Below are 22212 nucleotides of genomic sequence, written 5' to 3' on the forward strand. Positions count from 1 at the left end.
GGGGGAAAGAAAAACACTACTCAATTTCCCCGATATTCCTCCGCATTTGGCAAGATAAACCCCCACATTCCTAGATGAGGAATCGGTCTGTTCATCCCAACTTCTCAAAAGGAACCATGACGTGACGATGGAAGAGAAATCAGCGTTCATTTCTGTTCGAATAGATGCGCGAATTTCGTCGGCCCACTTCCAATGCCTTCTGTCAACATCGAATCCAACTCTTCGTCGGTGAAAAGGGCAATAATGACGATGCTTGTGTGGGAATGCGACTTGGCAATTGATTGGGGGAATAATCATTTGCATGCTTCCCCGAGACTATTTAAATGCATGGATACCCATCCTTATTGGGGGCTCGGATCGCCTCAACTGCACTTCTCTCTCATTTAACACAAGATGTTTGGCTCCACAAAGCGAGCTGCTTTGGCAGCTGCAGGCCTTCTGACGGTATTTGGAAACGGCCTATCAGTCATGGCGCAGGACTCTTCCAGCGACGGTGAGTGAACAATGATAAGCCAGTTCTCTGTAACCATCTATTGAGCTCCCATATCAATTGACACACGTACAGCGGTTGTCGTGGACGGTAAGACCTTCACCCTTAATGGCGAGAATGTCTCATACCGCTTCCGTGTAAACGAGACCAATGGCGACCTGGTATCCGATCATTTCGGTGGTAGCATCACGGGTGACCTGTTTCCATCATCTGGGCCTGAGGGAGTTGGCGGTTGGGTCGGTTTGGAGGGCCGCTTTCGCCGTGAGTTCCCAGATCAAGGCCGAGGAGACTTCCGTATTCCTGCGGTTCGAATTCGCCAGTCCGAAGGCTACACTGTAACCGATCTGCAGTATCAGTCTCATTCAGTGATTCGGGGAAAACCTGCCTTGCCGGGTCTGCCTGCGACCTACGGTACTGAGGAGGATGTCACGACCTTGGTGGTACATCTGTACGACAACTACAGCTCTATCGCGGCCGACTTGTCATACTCCATCTTTCCCAAGTACGACGCGATTGTACGGAGTGCAAATGTTACGAACAAGGGCACTCAAAACATCACGGTCGAGGCCCTGTCTAGTTTCAGCGTCGATTTCCCTTACGAGGATCTTGATATGATTAGCCTCAGAGGTGATTGGGCGAGAGAAGCCCATCGCCAAAGGCGAAAGGTTGAATATGGAACTCAAGGGTTAGTGACTTTCAGAAAACACTTGTGCTGGCAACAGCGAACTGACGATACACTCCCAAATGTACAGCTTCGGAAGCAGCACTGGTTTCTCTTCTCATCTACACAACCCCTTCCTTGCGTTAACGCATCCCTCCACAACCGAAGCTCATGGCGAGGTATGGGGATTTTCGCTTGTCTACACTGGCTCATTCGCCGTAGATGTCGAGAAGGGATCCCAGGGTCTCACACGCGCACTTCTGGGATTTAATCCCAGTCAGCTGTCTTGGCAGCTGGCCGCCGGTGAAACGCTCACCTCTCCGGAATGTGTTTCAGTCTACTCAAAGGATGGTATCGGCGGCATGTCTCGCTCGTTGCATCGCCTATACCGCAATCATCTGATCAAGAGCAAGTTTGCCACGTCGGACCGCCCCGTGCTGCTCAATAGCTGGGAGGGTCTCTATTTTGATTTCAACGAGAGCAGAATCTATCGCCTAGCGGAAGAGTCGGCCGCGTTAGGAGTGAAACTCTTCGTGATGGACGACGGTTGGTTCGGCGACAAGTACCCACGCACCTCGGACAACGCCGGTCTGGGCGACTGGGTGCCCAATCCGGACCGTTTCCCCGATGGCCTAGGTCCTCTGGTACAGGATGTCACAAAGCTGAAGGCGGCGAACTCATCGACCGACCTCCGCTTTGGTATCTGGGTTGAGCCAGAAATGGTCAATCCCAACTCGAGTCTATACCGTGAACATCCGGACTGGGTGCTCCATGCCGGTCAATACCCACGCACCTTGCAACGTAACCAGCTCGTACTGAACCTTGCTTTGCCCGAGGTGCAGGACTATATCATCGATTCTGTTACCAACATTCTGAACAGCTCAGCCATTTCCTACGTAAAGTGGGATTTTAACCGGGCAATGCACGAGTCATCCTCACCCAGCAGTGACCATGCTTACATTCTCGGCATGTACCGCGTATTCGAAACTCTGACCACGCGCTTCCCTGACGTCCTCTGGGAAGGTTGCGCCTCAGGCGGTGGACGCTTCGATCCCGGTGTGCTCGAGTACTTCCCCCAAATCTGGACTTCTGACAACACTGATGCCCTAGAACGCATTACGATCCAGTTTGGTACCTCGCTGGCATACCCACCCAGCGCAATGGGTGCACATCTCTCCGCAGTGCCGAATGCACAGACAGGACGCACCATTCCGGTAGGTTTTCGCGGTCACGTCGCCATGATGGGCGGATCATTTGGTCTCGAGCTTGACCCAGCTGAGTTGCACGAGGACGAGAAGGCTGAAGTCCCTGGACTCCTCGCTTTGGCTGAGAAGGTCAACCCGATCGTACTGACTGGTGATATGTGGCGTCTCAGCCTGCCTGAAGAGTCCAACTGGCCGGCGGCGCTGTTCATCTCGGAGGATGGCAATCATGCAGTCCTCTTCTATTTCCAGCTTGCCGCTAATGTCAATCATGCTACTCCTTGGATCAGGCTGCAAGGATTGGATCCCAAGGCCTTGTATAGTGTCGATGGAAGTGGATCATACTCTGGTTCGACCTTGATGAACATGGGCCTGCAGTATTATTTCAACTCGGATTATGGCAGCAAGGTTGTGTTCTTGGAGAAGCTGTAATGGGGAACGAATGATGTGACTAGAGACGATAATAATTCGTATGCCAAATAACGAAATGATGAATGATTACTTATTCTTCTTCAATACTCCATTTAAAGCATGGAACAATTCCTCGCTAAGTATATGAGGCGTAAGAGTTTGCAGAAAGATCTAGGTGCCCTCATTCACATTGTATCCAGAATCACTTCTACAGTATCCGTTCAAGACAAACAGACAAATAACGAAATAGAAATCCTGAAATAATACAAACATTTAACTCCCAACGCCAAGCATGGCTTGGTAGACATAGGTGAAGTGTCCAGGGATGTGCAAAAAAAAAAAAAAAAACGGCAACATAACCAACCGATCTGAAGAACAAGAAAAAGAAAATCATTCCTTCAAGCATCTCTGATCCCACAAAGCACGACATCGCGCACTTTCAAGAATATTCTCCGTCGAACCCTTGATATGCTCGAACTCAGCCTCGTCAGGACCAGCCTGCTCCCCATTTCCAATATCTACCTTACTCTTGACTCCGAATGCTGGGCTGGGAAAATACTGATGCACAACCTCGGGCAAAACCGATATACAGTTCAATTTTCCAGCTTTACAAGAGTGCATCATGCTCACGTCAAATGCTTCGTCCTGCCCTGCACCTAGCAGCTCCAGCACTTTCCGAGAGCCGGGCCGTGACAAACCATATGCGAAAGAACACACCGGATTGACCGACCTATACACTGCGCGCTGGTGATCCGGCATACGTTCGACGAACGACTTCGCCCAGCCAAAGTAGTATTTATGGGGGCATGCAGTGGGATCCTCGAATAAGATCGTCTCGTACATGTCTTCCCAGTATTCCCCGCAGTGACCGATCCAAAGGACGTCCCAGTCACGGCCATACGGTGCAGTACCAATCTCGGTTGTTTTTGTCAGATTGCGGACGCCCTCGGCTACCTTGATCATTTGCGAGCGAATGGATACGTCCCAGTCTGCGTCGTCTTCGAGGATTAGGACAGTGTCGAGGTCTGCTTGGATTGTGTATTTGATGATATCGAGATGCGCAAGCCAGGCAATGCTTGCACCGTGGGTAGGTCGCTCAATGCCATCTTGTCCTAGGGTTTCAAATGTTGTAACGAGGTCAGGGTGAATTGGTGGCTGTGGTGGAATATCAATGGAGAGGCCTGTCAGGTTTGCGGCAGCTAATAATCCCCGAGTTCGCCATGAAGGACCCGTGGAGAGAGCGAGGATCTTTTGAAACTATTTCGTCAAAGGTCAGCTGGGTAACGTTCCGGAGGACCAAATAGAATATAAAGCGCAAGGTGTGCGGATGAGCCGTACCCCCAAGGTAGCATTGTCTGCACTGTGATGGATCGGTGGAAGAGGCGGGGCTGGGGCCGTTGGAGTTGGAGTAACTATCCGAGTTGCTTGGGACAGAGAGCTCCTCGAGATATACAAAAGCAGCAAAAGAAGGCTAACGCCAATTCCGATAAAGAGAGTCTGGCGTGTCGCGACTAGCATGATTCACTTTGTTTCGCAACTTCAGGCTCAAGATGTTGTAGTAGCAGCCATGGTGTGTGAGGATTACAGAGAAAATCTGGGGAGAGAATTGGGGGATTTGAAAGGTAAGCAAAGCAAAGAGACATTTAGTGGCGGTTATTAAAACGCCAATCTTTCCTCTTCAGGAGTTTGGCGCCACCCCCAGGGTGGTATTTCCGCCCCAGGTCCCTAAGACCAGAGCCCTAGTTGCATGAACGGGATCCAATGGTGCATCTTCCTTCCCGCCAACAAGCCCCGTTTCTCTGCCCTGCGGAGTTCTTTGTCTATTAATACCTCGACTCGAAGGTCTCACAGGTCCTTGCCAACCCTATCGATGCCCCTTGAGGGCTCTTATGGGAAGAATTGTTGAACTAAAACATTATATCTCCAATCCTTTTCTATTGGATATGTTTCTAGGAATTTCCCTTTCACATACAGAAGGAGAGAGAGGCACCATTTCCTCCGATGACAGCGCCAAAGAGAGACTCTATATTAATGTCGGATTTTTAAGACAACTCAAACATCGCTAGAGGTCAAATTCCCTCAAAGAGTGAAAGCAATGCCCTACAGCCCTACAGAATGGATCGTCTTTAGGGTAGCACAAGCAAACCCTGACTTTTCTTTCCGAACCCAAGAATGAACACTTCCTCACTTGTGAAGTCTTTGTATCAACACCTGCACCCGTTCCACTGAATGTCTTTGAAGTTTGATGTCCTGTTCTTGCAAGACCCTCGAAGAACATGTTAAAGGTACCCCTAGTACTTGCACTGCTGCTCCATCCTTCGGTCCAAGTGGAGCTGGGTACCATCTATAATCCGCCACTAGCGGATGCTATTCATATGGATAGGCATAATCCGGTTTACGAACTTGAGCAAGTGGTTCAGCTACGAGAGTCCACCAGCCTGGAGGGTTTTTCGATTCTGCTACGGCAAAAGGACAATCCCTATTACGAATGGCTACAAAGTATGTCCTTACTCGCCATGCTTCTCAGGTTCTCGTTTCTTCCAGCCTGACAGAAAACAACAGCAAACCTATCCGAGCGAGTGAAATATAACTGGATAGTGTCAACCCAGCGAAACTTAGACGGTGGAAACGTTTTTTATCTTCAGATCCGAGAATGCTAATGACCCAATGGGCCCAAATCTCTTTTGCTAGCCATTTCTTCAATATCACTAAAAGAGCGAAAGATCCGACGACGACGCACTGACACCTACTAGCACTATACCGATGTGTACTAGCACGACACTGTTGCCTACTACCATGGCACTGACACCAACTAGCATGACAGGGGCTCCAACATCCGTGGGATATAGCACATCAAAATCTTCGTCTATCCCCGTCTCGTTACCCACCGTACCCTCCGATCCATCTGAAATGTCAACGCAGGTAAAGGTGGGACTCGGTGTTGGTGTCGGGCTTGGATGTGCAAAATTTGCTGGCCCTTCCGGCCGTAGTCTGGTTTTCCCATAGATGCGCAAGGGAGTTTCAGGCTAACAGGGCCTAAATCTATCTTTCTGGCAGTACTGCCGCTGGAGAGAAGCAATGCATGTTCAGACTGCAACAGGCCAGTCCGGTAGAAGCTCGCGGGCACCGATTTCAACATGAATTAGCGTCGTGATATGTCACCTACCACTGGAGAACTTTGCCCATGTTTACTTCGCATTAATGTATATTATAAGTTTTATTACCACTTGAATTGTGTTTCAAGTTTATTATTGGGAAACATCCGTGATACTTCTCAAACTTTCCATATTTAGCTTGTCGATGTTGAATTTCCCCACGTTTAGTTCCCAGGGTTTGGGTGCGCACGAGCCACGTCTTACATCAACTCTGTTGCCACTTCCCTCATTACTCATCATTGTATCTTCCTTCACAAACACCAAGAATCGATAAGTCGATCCTAAGGATGGCCTGGTATATACATATGCCAATTGTACCCCACCTAGCTAGTACAGCGTCTTTACAAGTTACTTATCTTGAAGCTCGCTGCGTTGCTTATAGACCCGTTATAGTAACCATATCTTGTCTCTCTTGAGAAAGCGCTATGAGCGACGGCCAAGGACGCAAGAGTGAGCTCCATGACTCCGCTTATCTGGCGGAATACCACAACCTGCGAGCGAGGGCATGTGGTACGTCCCTGAATGCGCAGGATGATGCAAAGATCTACACCTCTGCCTTCAAGGATCAGCTAGAGACTTACTCGCCTCTTGACCACCACGGTGAACACCTCGTCATCCTAGACGTCGGTACAGGCGCTGGGCGCGTACTTGTCAATCTCGCCGACCATGCCGTGCGAGAAAATATCCCTCTGACAAATGTCGAGTTCCTCGGGGTCGACAAGGAACCAGCGATGATCCATCGTGCAATGTCCGCGCAACAGCAGGCACGGAGCATGTCACAAGTCGGTCGCATTGATTGGCTCGTCGGAGAAGCCCTCCATCTCACCTCGTCAGAGCTGCTAGAGAACCACATCAACAAGGTCGATTTACTCCTCTTCGCAGGCGGCAGTGTCAGTCATCTTATCAGTCCCAATGAGCCCTTGGGGTTTTTCGCTCAGGCTGCTGCGCTGCTTCGACCGCGGTCAGGACGCTTCTATCTATCTGTGCGAAATGATCTGACATCAACGCAATTGTCCCCGCAGCCCACGAAAGGGAGTACAACGGGTGTAGATGTGCACGATCAATGTGATTTTCCGAGTAAGCTCTATGACGGTATTGTTTATAGGCAACTGCCGATTGAGAGTTCGGTCGTCGATGGGCCAATCAAGACTGATCGCTATCTGCTTCAGGTGGTCAAGCGGACTGATGCCGGCGGTGAGGATATTATAGAAGAGAATCGTATTGAAACTGTGCTGAGGGTGTTTAGAGAGCCGGAGCTCCTGGAATGGTTCAAAGAGGCCGGCCTAGAGTTCGTTGAAGCCCTCCATACTTCATATGAGACATACTATGTTTTGAAGCAGGCTGACTGAGTGTTTATATCTCTGGGTTTTCAAACGGGCTTATTGGTATGCATGGATGCGTGCACGCGTAGCTTTTTGTCTTCTCCCTTTTGGCTGTGGACATTTAAAGTCTTGTTATACTACCACACATGCCACTAGTTTACTCTAACCGTCAGTTGGATTCTACCCAAATATATTTATTGTATTGAGACTGGCCTGAATGACGATACCATGAGTAGCTTCATGATCTTGTCATATAAATTTACCCAAGAAGACCGACAACCCAACCTTGAACAGAGCAAACAATCAGACTGCTAGAACACGGCCTAAGGGAAGCATATAATGTTTCCCTAAGGGATAAAACAAGCTTATAGCAAGAACAAGCATATCAATAGGCTGTATCGAATGCACTGCAAGCAGCTGCCCAGCACTACTATAGCACAGGCTCAATTAGCATAATAGCAACAGCGAACTTCAACAAGTGGTCCCGTAACTCAGTCGGTTAGAGTGCTGAGCTAATAACTCAGAAGTCGAGAGTTCGAGCCTCTCCGGGACCATTTCTTTCCAGCATCATTGGTCTAGTGGTAGAATTCATCGTTGCCATCGATGAGGCCCGTGTTCGATTCACGGATGATGCAATCTATTTTTCTTTTTAAATCTTTGATTTCGTCCTATTCTCTCGTTTTCTTCGCCTAGCTGCATATTTCACCTTCTGCTTTCTGCTATGCAATTCTTGCCATCCGGTTAATGCCCCTATATCACCATGTAGGGAAAGCCAAGGCAATTGGGGGCAACTCTGCCTCACGCCCACTTTTTCCTTTCTTTCTATTTTATATCTTCGTTGCCTACTTTTCTACCCTACCTGACTTTTACGGTAGCAATTGTGCTTTGACCCTAATATGACAGATTCCCGCAATTTGTTCAGTGGTATATAAAACGGCATCCAAAGTCAACAACCGTGGTATCAAACTATCCTTTAAAGCATGCCCTCACTTCGCAGCCTCCGCCCGTCCACAAACCTACTCAACCTCCAACCGCATCTTAACCGAGCAGCGGATCTCACAATCCTCGGGCACAAAATTCAACGCCTGCTCCCCCGCCGAACCCCCAAAGGCCGGGGCCCTCCTCGCGCAAGCATACATCGCGGGCGCAGAGTGCCCCTGCACATCATCGATCTCAACGGGCCGCAAATTACTCATATTCAAGGCACCAGCATAATCCTTCGCCTTGGCCAGGGCATCCCACACGGCCAGTTTCCTGCTCTCCTGACCCAGCGCCTGCTTCGTCTCGTCCGTCAACTGCCAATCGATGTCCCGCACCGATACAAACGGATCCTTCGCAACGTCCGACACAAACTCGCCTAGTTTGCTGAAATCGCGGAATTTGACCTCGAAGTTCGTCCGCGCCGTGTAGACGCGCGCCCGGTGTTCTTGCTTCTCGTGGTCCCAGGGGATATAGCTGCCGGTGCTGATGGAGCTCATGCTCCAGAATGTGACGGGGGCGTCGACGGCGGGGTCGCCGGATTCTTGCTTAGGCGCGATCGCTTTGAGAAGGGACTGGAGGCGGTTGGAGGTGCGGGTTACATCTTGGGAGACGGTGGATTGGTCGTTTCCATCGCTGGCGACGTCGAGGGTGATGACGGCGCGCTCGGCCCCGCGCTGGAGGGTGGAGGTTCCGACGGTGTGGATTGTAAGGCCCATGGTGAACGTTCTGATATGATTGTGAGTAAAATGACAGGGTTGTAGACGTAGGACTTAACTTGACCTGAGGAGTTGTTACGGCATCGTCCAGTATTTATAACGTAGCGGCCGTGGCAAGGAGGGGGAAAAGCTGTTACCTAAATTCAAGCTCCGCTATAAGATTTTCGGGACCTGTGGAGAGGATCTGATTTGGCAAGCTACTGGTGGAGCTCGTGTGTCTTCAAACCTAGGAGATCTTCGATCTTGGCACTCTTTTCGTGTTACATCGCCCCCGATTGAATTTGTCAATATCGGCATTCGATAAAGTGGATGGGGTATAGAATGGCCCATCCACTAGCATGTTTGGGCCTCTAGCGCAATTTGCCAAAGCCCATCACAGTCAACCATGACGTTATCGGATGGCTGTGTACAAGGCTGAGAAGTCCATCGAGCCCTATGAGTGTTCCTAGGTTCGAGTAACTAGGTGAAGATCTTGCCTAGCTCCCCCAGTTGTAGTGAGTATGAGACCCTAACTGTGCCAAGCAGGAGCGAGGTACCCGCAGGTAGGACTGCATCAGCCCCAAGACAACAAAGATGGTTGGTATCCACCCGTGTGGCAAGCTCGGCTGGTATAGGATTAGGCGCCACAATAAACCGGGCTGTGTTCAGCGTCCTTGATCCTCGGCGAAAGAGTCGTCCAGCAGAGTGAAAGCATGCTGAAATGTGCTCGCGATGGGAATTAGCGAAATGGGCGCACACATTGAGATTTGCCACTTTTATCGCATAAAACGTATCCCGCCTGGTTCTGCATTGCACTCGGACGCACTCCTCGACGGTTATTGGATGTGATTCGCAAACAATTGTTTGCGGAGAGGTTGCTTCCTGAAGGCAATACGTAGTCGCATCAATTATGCATCCCGATCAGCAGGGCTGGCTGCATACGATACTCCCTGCGGCTGAACGGACCTCTGTGGATTTGGGTTGAGGATCTGTGACCGCGATGAGTATGAATTCTCCGTGAGAAATTCACATGGAATCTTGCACTATGAATGTCTTTGAATGTCGAATAGTGTCCATTTCACCTGCTGTTGCGAAGCTTGATAGCTTGATCCGTACACTAGATAGGCTCGAGTAGACATCCTCTGAGGTGTCGAGGTTGAGTTACTGCCAACAATATCGCCCACGTACTGTATGTTATCACATTCTTAACGAAGGTTGACATTAACTTTAGCAAGCCCATAGTGGCTGCCCTCGCCCATTATCTCACCCAATGTTGTCCGATGGAAAATCCGCGATATATGCGCTGGTAACATGTCAAAAGCCACTTGGTCGGAGTATAGACGTGATGCCTTAGGAGGTTAGAGATCAATTTCCTGCAGACTCTCACCGCTTGATCCGATCTGGAGAGGTTGGGCGAAGTTTTAGGGGAGGCTGGTGGAGAATCCCTCGATTTATACGGTTCATCGGATCTATCACAAGCCTGTAACAGTCTTAGTCAATTATTGAACACCTTCGAGGCGATAACAACCCCTAATCTCACCAAAGAAATTTCAAGCTCACGATCTCTGGAGGAGGCTGCAGTCCAACTAATTGGTTAGTTATACATAAATTCGCGAGGAAGTGTCTCTATTTCTTTGCTATTCAGGTCCGGTCTAGATCTGGTTGTTAGGTGACACATTTCTGCAAATCTTTGCTCCTGTGCAGATTCGGAGCCCGGAGATCTGCGGTTACACGTCTCATGTTTGCAAGGGGCTTGATGAGCTAATAATACGATAAATCATGGACATCACCTATGCCTCTGTTGTTTACCAAGCCTTTAGAACAGATTCTTGGTCTCGACCATAGGCTTGGATGGGTGCAGGTCCGCGGTTAGTTTCCAAGAGACTCATGGTCTTACCCACATGGTGCTGTTGTGATAAAGGGAGATGGCTATGTTAGGCGGGCAAGCTCGACAATATCTATTGAGTGCTACATAGATATGTTCATGGAACTTGGAAGGTTGAATCGTTTTTCGGTCTTCTGACAAAGTCGGAGTTCGCGATTGACCGCACCGAAGCGTACCGTATATCTGTGCTGATTATTGAAGCCTCTAGTGGCATCCCTCGGCATCTTTCGATGTAAACTGCTACAATGCTGAATAGCCTAAGCAAGAGGGACTATTTCTAATAGATATGCGGGCACATTCCGAGTTGTCCTTCAGCATGTCTTAAGGCGGAAGGATGTTGAGACCTGCAATGCTCCAACTAAGGAGTGAATAAGGGCGATCATTAGCGCACAGCTCAACCTGAATCCCGTCTCGGTGGCCCTCAATTGCAGGACCATCTGGTTTGCCGTTTTGCAGATTCCATTTGGAGCCTGTGACAACTCGGAAACACAAAAGTACGTACGGCGATGGCAGTTCGCCAACAATCTCAACGATCGATGACGTCTTAGAGTGCCTTTCTAATATTTAGCGCAATCTGTTCGGCATCTACCATTTGCCACAGGATAATCGCCTTCCATTATGCTTTGGTTGATGATAGCCCCTCGTGAACCGTTGGGAAGCTATAGGAGAATGATATGTAAGGTTGATGACAGCGTCTGCATGCTATGCCCCAGACATGTCAGTTGTGCGACTCACAACTCTTACCATTTGCGGCATGCGTGCCTCCCGGGCACCATCATCAGGATTTAACTATCGTAATGTCAATGTCGCTACTACAGTGTGCGATGAAAGTGGGCCGCGAGTAGAATCTCAATGGTGAACCGGCTGTGCGGACGAGACGTCTTCGGCATGGCCTGCCCTTCGGTCCAAATGAATTCGCGTATGGCAGCAATGCAGGCGCAGAAAATATTTTTGATTTCTAAGCTGGTTGAAGATAGCATCATCGTTTCGGTGCCCCTCGTATCCCCCAAGTGTCTAGGATTGGCTTATTGCTCCACATTATATTCGGGTGTTCAGTGAGCGACTGTCGATCTTCATATGAAGTCCGCGCTAACTGAAGGAAAGGTTATTTCATCGGTCCAAGCAAACTAAAGAAAAAAAAAGTCTCAGACAGAAAGCAAATTTGAAATAAAGAAAGAAACGGGGCGATACTGTTAATTAGCCTAGACTCTTTGCAGGGATCTCCCTCCTGGTTTACAGGATTCGCTTCGTTGGCCTAACCACACCGGCTTTGATTCCAATTGGATTGCTTTGTAAAATGGAGTACAGCTGATATATCCCATCGAGCATGAACTGTTAAGCTTGAAACCTGGCATATAAGCCGTTGTTATTGCCTTCCCGCCCCAGCATCCTCCTTCCTTCTTGGTGTAGCGAAAGTGGGTATCTCATATAGTTGAACGCAAGCTATGCCTCGAATAATTTGGACCGTACTTGGAACGGTGTCATCCATACACACTCGACTCCATCTATAGTCAGTCCGCCAACTGGAACGCACAAGGAGAAAAAGGAAGATTTTATTTGGCAAATTCATAGAGAATAGAGCTTTACTCTGGGAGATCTAGCCCTAACCATCACTCTATAACACCGATGATACCATTGGAAAGAAATGGGACTTGCATGCGCACTGATTCTTAAGTCTCACACGTGAAGCCTGTAAGACCTAGTGCTGGATCTACAACGAGGACAGCTAGCCACTAACTTCACCATCTACCGAACTTCTGTACGAACGCTTTGACATATTTTTAAGTTACGCCATTTATGGAGACGGACGTCGTGCGACGGGGACATTCTGGCCGTTTTGGCCAGTGCTTCGAGTTCTCCTCACTTATAGATAACCTGTTATAAGTTAATTTCTAGGAACCCGTGAGCTGGAAAAAAAAAGAAAAGGAACAAACAAACAGGCTTGATTAATTTGGCCGGTATAATGCATGTTTACATCAAATATTGAATAAGATGCACGTATCCTGCACAGACAACCAGACAATTCCGCGTCTAAACTCAACGACAGGCCTCATACGGCGTATTCCGAGAGATTGTCGCTTCTGCTTACTGATTTGGCAGTTACTGTCGCCCATCAGGAACATCCGGTGGATTATTCCCACGGATGTGATAGGTGGCCGACTACTCCGTGTTCTCACTACTGCGGTGGGTCTAATAGTTGCATACTCGGCACTACGGATCGTACCAATCGTCTGGTTCTGCAGGATGTGGGTCTCCTTCAATTTCCAAGGAAGACTCAGACGAGACTTTGACGATATGGCAACACCCCCGAAACTAGACACAATTCGGCGAAGGTCAATGCTAATCCATAACCGAAAACGTATCATCCGTTCACTTTCCCACTCGACGACGATGTGCATGTTCGCATAGCCATGACCCACTATAGGGGCCTGTCATATTTGAGATAATGGCTTTCTTTTTTCCTGCAGAAATCGTGGTGCCAGACTGCCGGGTCTATGGGTATCGAACTTGCGGAGCAAAAATCCCTAGGCATTTGGCTCTGAACAATATTCTACCCCTGCACCATGGGATTCACCCAGGACTTTGTGACGGTTATTGGACCACCATTTCAGTCTCCAGTGGCTCTTTTCACAGCGACCGTGGTGGCTGTTCTCCTGTACGGTCTGGTGTTAGGTATATATCGCATCACATTGCATCCGTTGGCAAACTTTCCGGGTCCTAAGCTTGCTGCTTTTACTCAATGGTACGAAACGTACTATGAATTCTTCAAATCTCCAGGTGGACAGTACCTGTGGCATTACCGCAAATTGCATGAGAAGTATGGTAAGCATATGTATTTTGTTTTTTCCTTAATCCTTGATGTTGAGGTTGGGCAATTGGGAAAGAACCTGAGTTAATTATGAAATCCAAGGCCCCATTATCCGTTTAAGCCCTTATGAAATCCATATTCAGGATTCTTCCTTCTTCGAGGAGATGTACTCGCAATCACTACCATGGGATAAACCGAAAGCTCTCGAGCACCGTTTCAACAATCCTAATGGCTTATTCCCAACACACAAACACGAGGTCCACCGTCATCGCCGGGCAGCTCTCAACCCATATTTCTCAAAACGCGCAATCAATAACGCCGTACCGATGATGCAGGAGCAGATCACTAAGCTCTGCAGCCGCTTGCGACGGGAGTATCAAGGGACCGGGAAGATCTTTCGTCTTGACTGGATGATGGGATGCATCGCATCGGATATCATTGTCCGGTTTTGTCTCGATCGTGGATATGATTTTCTCGAGGCACCAGACTTCAAATCTCCCTTCATCCAAGCGTTATTCGATCTACTGGATGGAGTTCATTTGATTACACAGTTCCCTTGGGTTGCCACTATTTTTAATTCTCTGCCACAGGGTGTGGTGGAGGCATTGCAGCCGGGCTTGAAGTCTGTGCATAATTATAATCAGGTATTCTATGAATGAGTTCATGATCCATTTCACTCTGTTAGAGTGATGCGGATGGTAAAAATAGCGTTTCAGTGTCTCTAACATACAAGCAGGAAATGGCCGATCAAGTTTCCGATATTCTTGCGAACAAAGAAAAACGGAAAGGCTCAGAGCAGACAAACGTCTTCAATGCATTGCTAGACTCTGATCTGCCTCCAGAAGAGCTCACTTTGACCCGTCTACAACAGGAGGCTATCACTGTTATCGGAGCAGGCTTCGATACGACAAGATATGCCCTGTCCGTGGCGAGCTTTCACATCATCAACACGCCCAACATCTACAAACGTTTACGCGAGGAGCTACAAGCTACGATACCCGATCCCAACAATATGCCATCGTTAACCGACCTGGAAAAGCTTCCTTATCTAACCGCTTGTATCCAAGAATGTGCGTAGCCCGCTCTCCTTGTGCCAAAGCAAACGAAACCTAGGCTTACAACCCATCAGGTGTCCGCATGTCCTACGGTACAAGCCAGCGCGCCTTCCGAATTTCGGACCACATATCTCTCGCTTACAAGAACTACGTGATACCCCCGGGAACAGTAGTTAGTATGGATAACTACTCCGTCGCCCACGACGAAGAGATATTCCCCGACTCGTATACGTACAAACCCGAGCGTTGGCTTGGGGACCCTCTCGCTCCTGATGGAAGAAAGTTGACGCGATACCTTGTTTCCTTTGGTAAAGGCACCCGGTCGTGTCTCGGTATCAATTTAGCCTACGCGGAGATGTATTTGACCATCGCGAACGTTTTCCGTAACTTCGACTTTGAGCTGTTTGAGACAGATCGTTCTTCTGTGGATTGCTATCGCGATATGTTTTTGCCGCATGTTAAGCCTGGATCGCAGGGCGTTCGCGTTCGGATTAGCTAGTTTAATGTCTTGAGATATAATTGGTATACGTCCTTATTCAATATGGCATGATTCTACAGCCCGCCCCGTAGCCGGCACAGAGACAGCCGTAGGTCATAGATATTCTGAGAAGTTTAGATCTGTCAGTTGGTTTTGGTTTCCGTCTCTTCAGTGCTACCTCCCTACTGGCTTGGCTAAAGGTACTTGCTGATGTAGTTGCCCAAGGGCCCACCTGTGTGCTGGCTCTATGCAACAAGGCTGTAGCCATTGGATGAGAAAAAAGGTAAGCAGATTTTAGATGACCATAGCCGGAAAAAAAAATGAAACGGATAGAAAGGAAAACCAATAAATGAACTACCTATGGGCTATTGGAAAAGTAGACGTTGTGAGCCTTTGAGCCACCCGATGGAGGCTTTCGTGTCCTCGTGTTCCTTACCAAGAACCCCCTTTCGCGCTTCCACTACCTTTAGGAATGCTATCTCCGCTGCTTTATATTTTCCTTTTTAAATAGCGAACGGCCAAGCTCGTAGATTGCCTGTATAGTGTCCTCGCACACAGTTCCAAGAATATTCTCCTTTCCTTCCACCACTTCTTGGAATAGTGGCTCCGCCATCTTGTATTTTTCCAACTGATACAGTGTGCGGGCGAGCCAGAAAATTGACTCAAGTGTATGCAGGTGTCCCCTCCCATACACTCTTTCTTGTGTATCTAACAGCATTTGGAAGTGTTGCCTTGCTGCATTATACCTCTTCTGTCCATACAGTGAGCAGCCAAGTAGCTGAATGGACATAAGTGTGTCTGGATGTTCTTCCCCGAGCAATCTGCCACGTCTTTCCAATGCGCGCTGAAGTATTGGCTCTGCCACTTGGTGTTTCTTTTGTTTAACCAGCGAACAGCCAAGCCAGTGGAAAGATTCGAGAGTGTCAATATTCTCTTTCCCAAAATGCCTTCTTTCGTCTTTCTGCTGTCTGCCGCAATGGTTTCTCAACAGAAGCAAAACACCTTCTGTTCATAGTGAGAGTGGCCAACCCCATGATAGAAACTAGACATGGCTACAAGGGTGTCTTCAGTAGGTTTTTTGGCGCTCGAGGCTCTGGAAGTTGTACGGAATCCTCCCCCCCACACTTTCCATTGTCAGACAACAAAGTGTCGCAGCCCTGTCCTGTCGCATATTGTCGTCTATGGGAAAAGGCGATGTGTAGACTGCTGGAATACGCTCTAAGAGAAGCATTAGTAATAGGTTATTAGTAGTAGATAGATAACCCTAGAAAGCTCGAACGCCATTTATCAACCTGGTGCAGCGTAGCGGTGCACCGTCTGCACTTGTAAACGGGTACGTACCTGTTACGTTGGCGCAGTCGTTGACCGGATTGCAATGCTTAGTGTGTGTCACTGAAGTCTCCGATAGTAGGTCTTTGCGTATAAAGCTGCTGTCATAGCTGCATACCCCTGCCATTTCTTATTCTTGTGGGTCGGAATAATCGCAGATCCCCCAAATAACCAGACACAGAAAGAGGTTCATCAGCCCTGCAGCCGCCATTTCAAAGCACAGGATCTGCAAATATTCAGCTAACCAGTCCCGCGTCGCGCCATGTTTTATCACTTGGTTGGCAAATGCAATAAGCCCATAGTGAACCTGTGGGTCTCAAGACCAATTGCTTCTTGTCGCAATGAGAACAGTCGGCAGTAGACATTTCATGGTCGTACGACGATATGAAAAGCTAATCGTGTCCAGCCCGGGGTGACCAAACGTAACAGTCGCCCCAGGATATCGTGAAAAAGTATCTAAAAATGTTGGAAGTATTGTTAAACCCGGTGATATAATTCGACAGGAGGAGCTTGGGATGGACGTTGTCCAGCATGAACTTGGCCGCTATCATCTCGAGTGGCAATGCGCCGATCCACTGCGCTCATATTGATAGTTGTATTGTGCAGTAGAATCAGTTATATCACCGGCCCCGCGAGTGTCACTCGAGACTTTTTTCATGAATGCACCACAAAGACGAAGGCAGAAATTTCTAGGAATGCGATAGGAGCAGCCGGGGGAATGCTATTTCATTACACTGCCAGCGAAGCTGTGCAGAGGCGATAAGAATCAGTTAGAATCACTTAACAGGTTAACAAATTGAGGGGTAGGGGCGGATTGGGTGCCATAAAGCTGAAAAGAATATTCCTTAATTGTCTAGGGTTTTTTTTTTTTTTTTTTTTTTTGGCTAATAGACTAGGCTTTTGCTAAGCTGCTATATTTTCTCTAATATTGCGAGCTACTCCACCGAAATTATGAGACCCTGTTCGGCTTTTCGTTACATATAATTTTCAGTGTATTATAACTTGTGTTTAGAAAACGCTATATATATTGAGGTGCTAGGCGAGACTCTTCAGCCAATATTTGGTTCCTAGTCGAGGGGGAAAAGAGAAACCCTCAAAAAGCAGTCTGTTATTGTAGGAACAGATGGGCTTTGCTTTCTATTGCTGTCTAGCTTATTTTCTGGTTACAAGCATTACTATAAGTACGTTGAAGAAAGAATGAATGCTAGGCGAAGCAGTGATTGAAGCGTGGATTAAATAGAACATAGACAAAATCATCAACGACGCGCTTCCCCACAACGCCAAATTCCAAGGTGTGGAAGGGTAATCGCGAGGCCAGGATGCTAAAATGGATCCCCGATCCTTCGTGTAAAGCTATCTGCTGGGCGGAAGCGAATCACTACTATAGTCTATTGGATTATCACCTACGCTTATGAGGCGTGCCTTTACTCTTCCGTCGAACTCATCACTACTTTTATGTACAAGGAACCTGGGGCTAGCCCAGGTGCAGCAGTCTGGACTACTCTTTTTGACTGTCACGATGCTTGCAAGTGGAACAACATCTGACTGTTCTCCGCTTTCTGTAAGGGCCTTCTAGCATTAGCGAGACTGCAAGCTGCGTAAGCAATCAGGCTACATTTTCAATGTCCTCTGTTCTCGACTGAGCACTGAGGGAACCGAGAGTGGAAGTGCTTCGTACTAATTGACAATGTCCTTTTTGACTTCTCAAATGTATGTCTGGCAAGCTGGAAGTCAATATAAAGAGTCGTTTATTGGGCTATGTTTGCGATGCAGAATAGTCATAGGCAACAAGAAAACCGACACAATGTACTTGTCAAGCATACGCTTACACAGTTACGTAAATATTGACCCATCCCTTGCTTGAGATTGTAGTACTGCATGTCTTACCACATGTATGATGACTCCGACCGCTGTACGAAGAGTAACCATAAGGGGTGATTGTAGAGCTGAGAAAAAGAAGCAAGTAGATACACCTCTTTCGGTTAACCGGCTAACGTGCCCATGACTGTGATATTGGGGAGGGGAGCACGCAGGTCATGAAAAGCTATAAATACGAGCAGTTAACCCTCGTCCAAAGGTGATATTTCTACATCATCAAACATATCATCTTCTACAGCCACATTCTCGCTATACAAGCACGCCCAACACGTACAGCCATGCGCTTCACAACAGTTCTTTTGGTCGGCCTGGCCTCCATGGTTGCTGCGCACCCTTCTGCGAGCCCCGAGGAAGGCGCTGCTGCCAACAACTGTGGCTATCCTAACGGCAACTGTTATGATAACAACTGCCATGGCGAGCTTAGCGGTGATCGTATTACCTGCACCTCTGTATGTCTATTTCAAGGTTCACCTTGCGGTTGAAAACAATGTGATATCGAACTGATGCGTTACATAGGGCTCTTATTTAGGTTGTCAGTGTGGATATGGATGTGGCAGCAATGTCGGATCATGCAATGAAAACGGCTGCGATGGTCGCAACGGTCGCTGCACTAACAACTATCTTGGCTGCTCTTGCCGTTGAGAAGGTCTATATGGAGGAGAGACAAAAGAGTCAGGATATCATAAGCTTCTTTAGTTTCACGCAATCATGGCGCACAAGTCATTAGTCGAGGAATTGATTACTCGGTGTCTGCGCTACCAGCTTATCGATCATGTTTCGCTCTTTTTTGCCTTACCCATGAAATAATTCGTGTACCTAGTTCTCTCGCGGACAGCTATCCAGTTCTTGGCCAAGTCTATTCTAAGCCCTACTAGCCTAGACGCCCTACTATTACTCTTTCCGATAAATGGAAACGCGAAACGCGTTCCGGACTTTTATCCCACTTATGCCACGCAAATCAGGTTTCCAAATTTCTCGGGCTTCGTCCCAAGCCAATATGATAGGAAGCATAGACAAAGAGTATGCTACATCCTGCTAACATGAAGTATTCTTGTAGTTCATAGAGTGCCGGTGTCAAGTGGTTTGACGTGGGCGTCTTTCGAGGTCCACGCCGGAATTCTAAGTAACTTTTCGTCCGTATTCGATGTGTTCAGGACCCTAAGCAGCGATGGGATGAGGACAATGTCCATTTGCCGCAGCAAGATCCGGATACGCTCTCGGAGTTAATTGCTGTATGTATTGGGGCAGGGTCTTCGTAGATCAAGATCCCCGGGTACTTACTTTATTCAAACCGTGGGTTCTGGCCGAGGGTCTTGAGATGCATAGTCTGCGAAATCATGCAATGATGCTCTGCAAAAAGCAGATGCAGCGCGGCGCAATAGGAACTGATGCCGTAGCCTATGCCTACAAGAACACGATGCCTGGATCTCCTCTACGTCAGATGGCAGTGGACTCATGGGTGACCAGAGTAGTGAAGGCGAGGGTTTTAACGCATAAACGCCTATTCCTGTGTGGGTTCTAGGGTGATTTGTGTTTGGCTTTCATCGAAAATAGCGATGGCAGGGATACGGAGGTCTCTGATCTTCAGATCTTCGGATCCCGCTACTTTATACCCTCTGGGGCGCTTGATCAAAACAGCACTGTTATTCCATTGGTTCCACCAAGGCAACACGACAATTCGAGAGTCGCTACACCAGCTCAACTGACTTGGACAGAAGACGAAAATTTAGTATAAGTTTATAAGCGCCCCTTTGCGACTGCCCTCCTGCAACCCTTCATTATCTTCCAACGACCGTGGAGGAGTTGGAATAAAGGCGAGATGGCTCAATTAATTCTGGTACTCTCGACGGTTTCATCGATCGCGATGATGCCAGTTTCAGGTCCCCGTCAGTGAACGAGTGTTGACGCTGAATGATCGTGATAACTACCGTTTTTAGGTCGTTATAATTGAAGCGATCGTTACCTGCGAGCAGTGGTGCTTATTGGACTGGAATTTCGATTCAGAGCTGTATAGAGTGTGTTGTGCAAGGACATTAGGGTTGTTTCAACCTATGGAGAGAGTACCGAACATGCCACATGGGCACAAGTGGGCCTCAAGAGGTACCAAAACTCAAATTTCTCTCCAGACCAAGTGGCAATCCATAGGTTTGATTGGACCAACTGTTACCTAATCTTTTAGCCAACCCTGGTTTGCCATCTGGTTATTAGCGCTTTATCAGCGCCAATAGCGATGTAGGGCTTCGGGGGAAAATGTCGCTAAGCAGGCCTAGAATCCCAATTATATCTCTAGGGCCTCATGCTTCTAACCCAAAAGAAGGCTAGATAGGATTCTGAGTTTTTATTGCCCCTGGCTCTCCTTCAGAGTGGCATTGATTATCTATTTAATCTGTCTCCTCACCTCATATTCCCCCTTTCGTTGATATTCTAGTCGCTTGAAGATCTACGATATACCACTCACTTCATTATGACTATGAAATTGTTAATGGGCCTGGCTATGGCCGGCCTCATCTCAGCGAACTCCAGCGTCACCTCTATGTTTCTCCTCGGATTAGACCCATCATCCCTCGAGGCTTCTATTGTTGGTAATGTCAGTGCCCCACCGATTGACGATCGGACGATCACTTGGCCGCGCGGCTATCAATTCATAGTATCGACTAACATGCAGATAGGACGCTACCGCGACAACCTATAGCATCACCTGTGCCCCGAGCCCGACCACGACTGCGAGCAACGATGAGGATGAGTATGACTGTGGTTTGGGACCCGGTCTCACGCTCACCGACATGTCCCCAACAACCATTTGGGAGTTGAACGAAAAGCCAAACTTGTGCGTTCTCTTTCCTCCCCCTCCCCAATAACTTGAATCTACTTCAGACCCTTGCTAACATGTCTCTCCCGACAGCTCCTATACCGTTAATTGCTCCTTGGCCGGAACAACCTCTGCCGTCTGCACAGCAATCGCAGCCGGGCCTGATGCCAACTTTCCCGGTACCACAATTGGAACTGTTCAGCAAAGCGAAATGGTCTACGTGCCAGTGACCATCACCGCCGGGTCGACTACTAGTGCCGCTGCGTCTGCTTCGGCTACCACCACGTCCGAGTCGGGCAGTAAGGGTGCTGCTTCAACAACTCACACCTCGAAGTCATCTGCTTCCTCTTCGGGCTCCAGCTCCAGCTCCTCCGCTGTCAGCACTGGTGGTATGCCTCAGATTACGGGTGATGGTGGTATGCTGTTCGGAGGTGCTGTCATAGCATTGGCTGCTGCTGTTTTGTAAAGACAGAAAGTAATCTTCTATTCGATCCTCGGATCTAACGGTTAGCCTCATCGTTCAAGCCTCCTACTATGTCCGGGGGTTATGTGCTTTGGCACATTAATGTCTCGGAGGCCTGCCATGGATTGTTATATGATTGTTATATAGGCTTTTCATTCGGTGTACTTACTTCGCCTGTATTATATAGCTGCTTTGTGTATGTATTTATGGCTAATGTTTAACCCAACCTGTACTCTAGGACTTATATAGATGATGATATACAGAATTTACCGATCCCAACCAGCCTAGTATGCCGCACCAATGGACACTTTGCCAATAGAAGGGACTGAAAAGGAGAGTTAAGGGAGTTGTCAATTTACTATTCAGCTGTTATCTATGTCCGTCTATCGGGATTTCTCATTTGGAGGCATTTATGAATATTGCTATTACTATCTTGCTTGGTATCAGATTCTATAAATAACGTGTCTGTCTTTCATTCAATCAGTATGAAGTATCCACATGGACTCCTGCTCCAATCCGCTGATACTACAAACGTGGTTGATTGGAGAAATAATATGGCGACTTTGAGCTCAAATACTACTCCAGCGGC

At 48.1% G+C, this 22212-nt stretch overlaps 8 protein-coding genes and 2 non-coding genes across 10 annotated transcripts; 8 read left to right on the plus strand and 2 right to left on the minus strand.

Annotated features, from left to right (window-relative positions):
• The first annotated feature begins 40 nt into the window (after nucleotides 1-40).
• Nucleotides 41-2910, plus strand: BDW43DRAFT_269268 (alpha-galactosidase). Its single transcript, XM_032041206.1, has 3 exons — nucleotides 41-493; nucleotides 566-1175; nucleotides 1243-2910. The coding sequence occupies exons 1-3, from the start codon at nucleotides 394-396 to the stop codon at nucleotides 2783-2785; spliced, it is 2253 nt and encodes a 750-aa protein (XP_031902454.1). The 5' UTR covers nucleotides 41-393; the 3' UTR covers nucleotides 2786-2910.
• Nucleotides 2911-3095: 185 nt separating this feature from the next.
• BDW43DRAFT_269272 (uncharacterized protein) lies at nucleotides 3096-4400 on the minus strand. Its single transcript, XM_032041207.1, has 2 exons — nucleotides 4103-4400; nucleotides 3096-4021 (listed from the first exon to the last, which is right to left on the minus strand). Exons 1-2 carry the CDS (start codon nucleotides 4280-4282, stop codon nucleotides 3155-3157), a joined length of 1047 nt encoding a protein of 348 aa, XP_031902455.1. The 5' UTR covers nucleotides 4283-4400; the 3' UTR covers nucleotides 3096-3154.
• A 127-nt stretch (nucleotides 4401-4527) lies between these two features.
• Nucleotides 4528-5941, plus strand: BDW43DRAFT_269273 (uncharacterized protein). The gene is made up of 2 exons (XM_032041208.1): nucleotides 4528-5263; nucleotides 5327-5941. The coding sequence occupies exons 1-2, from the start codon at nucleotides 5041-5043 to the stop codon at nucleotides 5422-5424; spliced, it is 321 nt and encodes a 106-aa protein (XP_031902456.1). The 5' UTR covers nucleotides 4528-5040; the 3' UTR covers nucleotides 5425-5941.
• Nucleotides 5942-6232: 291 nt separating this feature from the next.
• Nucleotides 6233-7425, plus strand: BDW43DRAFT_269275 (class I SAM-dependent methyltransferase). Its single transcript, XM_032041209.1, has one exon. The coding sequence runs from the start codon at nucleotides 6345-6347 to the stop codon at nucleotides 7266-7268; it is 924 nt and encodes a 307-aa protein (XP_031902457.1). The 5' UTR covers nucleotides 6233-6344; the 3' UTR covers nucleotides 7269-7425.
• Nucleotides 7426-7721: 296 nt separating this feature from the next.
• Nucleotides 7722-7795, plus strand: BDW43DRAFT_t64. The gene has a single exon. It is a non-coding gene; the product is annotated as a tRNA-Ile (tRNA).
• A 10-nt stretch (nucleotides 7796-7805) lies between these two features.
• Nucleotides 7806-7876, plus strand: BDW43DRAFT_t65. Its single transcript has one exon. It is a non-coding gene; the product is annotated as a tRNA-Gly (tRNA).
• Nucleotides 7877-8199: 323 nt separating this feature from the next.
• BDW43DRAFT_23948 (SIMPL domain-containing protein) lies at nucleotides 8200-8989 on the minus strand. The gene has a single exon (XM_032039649.1). The coding sequence runs from the start codon at nucleotides 8936-8938 to the stop codon at nucleotides 8258-8260; it is 681 nt and encodes a 226-aa protein (XP_031902458.1). The 5' UTR covers nucleotides 8939-8989; the 3' UTR covers nucleotides 8200-8257.
• A 4377-nt stretch (nucleotides 8990-13366) lies between these two features.
• On the plus strand, nucleotides 13367-15165 carry BDW43DRAFT_308959 (cytochrome P450; the record flags this gene model as incomplete). The annotated part of the gene is made up of 4 exons (XM_032046611.1): nucleotides 13367-13625; nucleotides 13714-14255; nucleotides 14348-14681; nucleotides 14741-15165. 4 exons carry the CDS (start codon nucleotides 13367-13369, stop codon nucleotides 15163-15165), a joined length of 1560 nt encoding a protein of 519 aa, XP_031902459.1.
• Nucleotides 15166-18629: 3464 nt separating this feature from the next.
• On the plus strand, nucleotides 18630-19078 carry BDW43DRAFT_308960 (uncharacterized protein; the record flags this gene model as incomplete). Its single annotated transcript, XM_032046612.1, has 2 exons — nucleotides 18630-18800; nucleotides 18881-19078. The coding sequence occupies 2 exons, from the start codon at nucleotides 18630-18632 to the stop codon at nucleotides 19076-19078; spliced, it is 369 nt and encodes a 122-aa protein (XP_031902460.1).
• A 1653-nt stretch (nucleotides 19079-20731) lies between these two features.
• Nucleotides 20732-22193, plus strand: BDW43DRAFT_269279 (uncharacterized protein). Its single transcript, XM_032041210.1, has 3 exons — nucleotides 20732-20938; nucleotides 21021-21178; nucleotides 21254-22193. Exons 1-3 carry the CDS (start codon nucleotides 20816-20818, stop codon nucleotides 21624-21626), a joined length of 654 nt encoding a protein of 217 aa, XP_031902461.1. The 5' UTR covers nucleotides 20732-20815; the 3' UTR covers nucleotides 21627-22193.
• The last annotated feature ends 19 nt before the right edge of the window (nucleotides 22194-22212 follow it).

Source organism: Aspergillus alliaceus, assembly GCF_009176365.1.
Source record: "Aspergillus alliaceus strain CBS 536.65 unplaced genomic scaffold BDW43scaffold_11, whole genome shotgun sequence".
Classification (NCBI taxonomy): domain Eukaryota; kingdom Fungi; phylum Ascomycota; class Eurotiomycetes; order Eurotiales; family Aspergillaceae; genus Aspergillus; species Aspergillus alliaceus.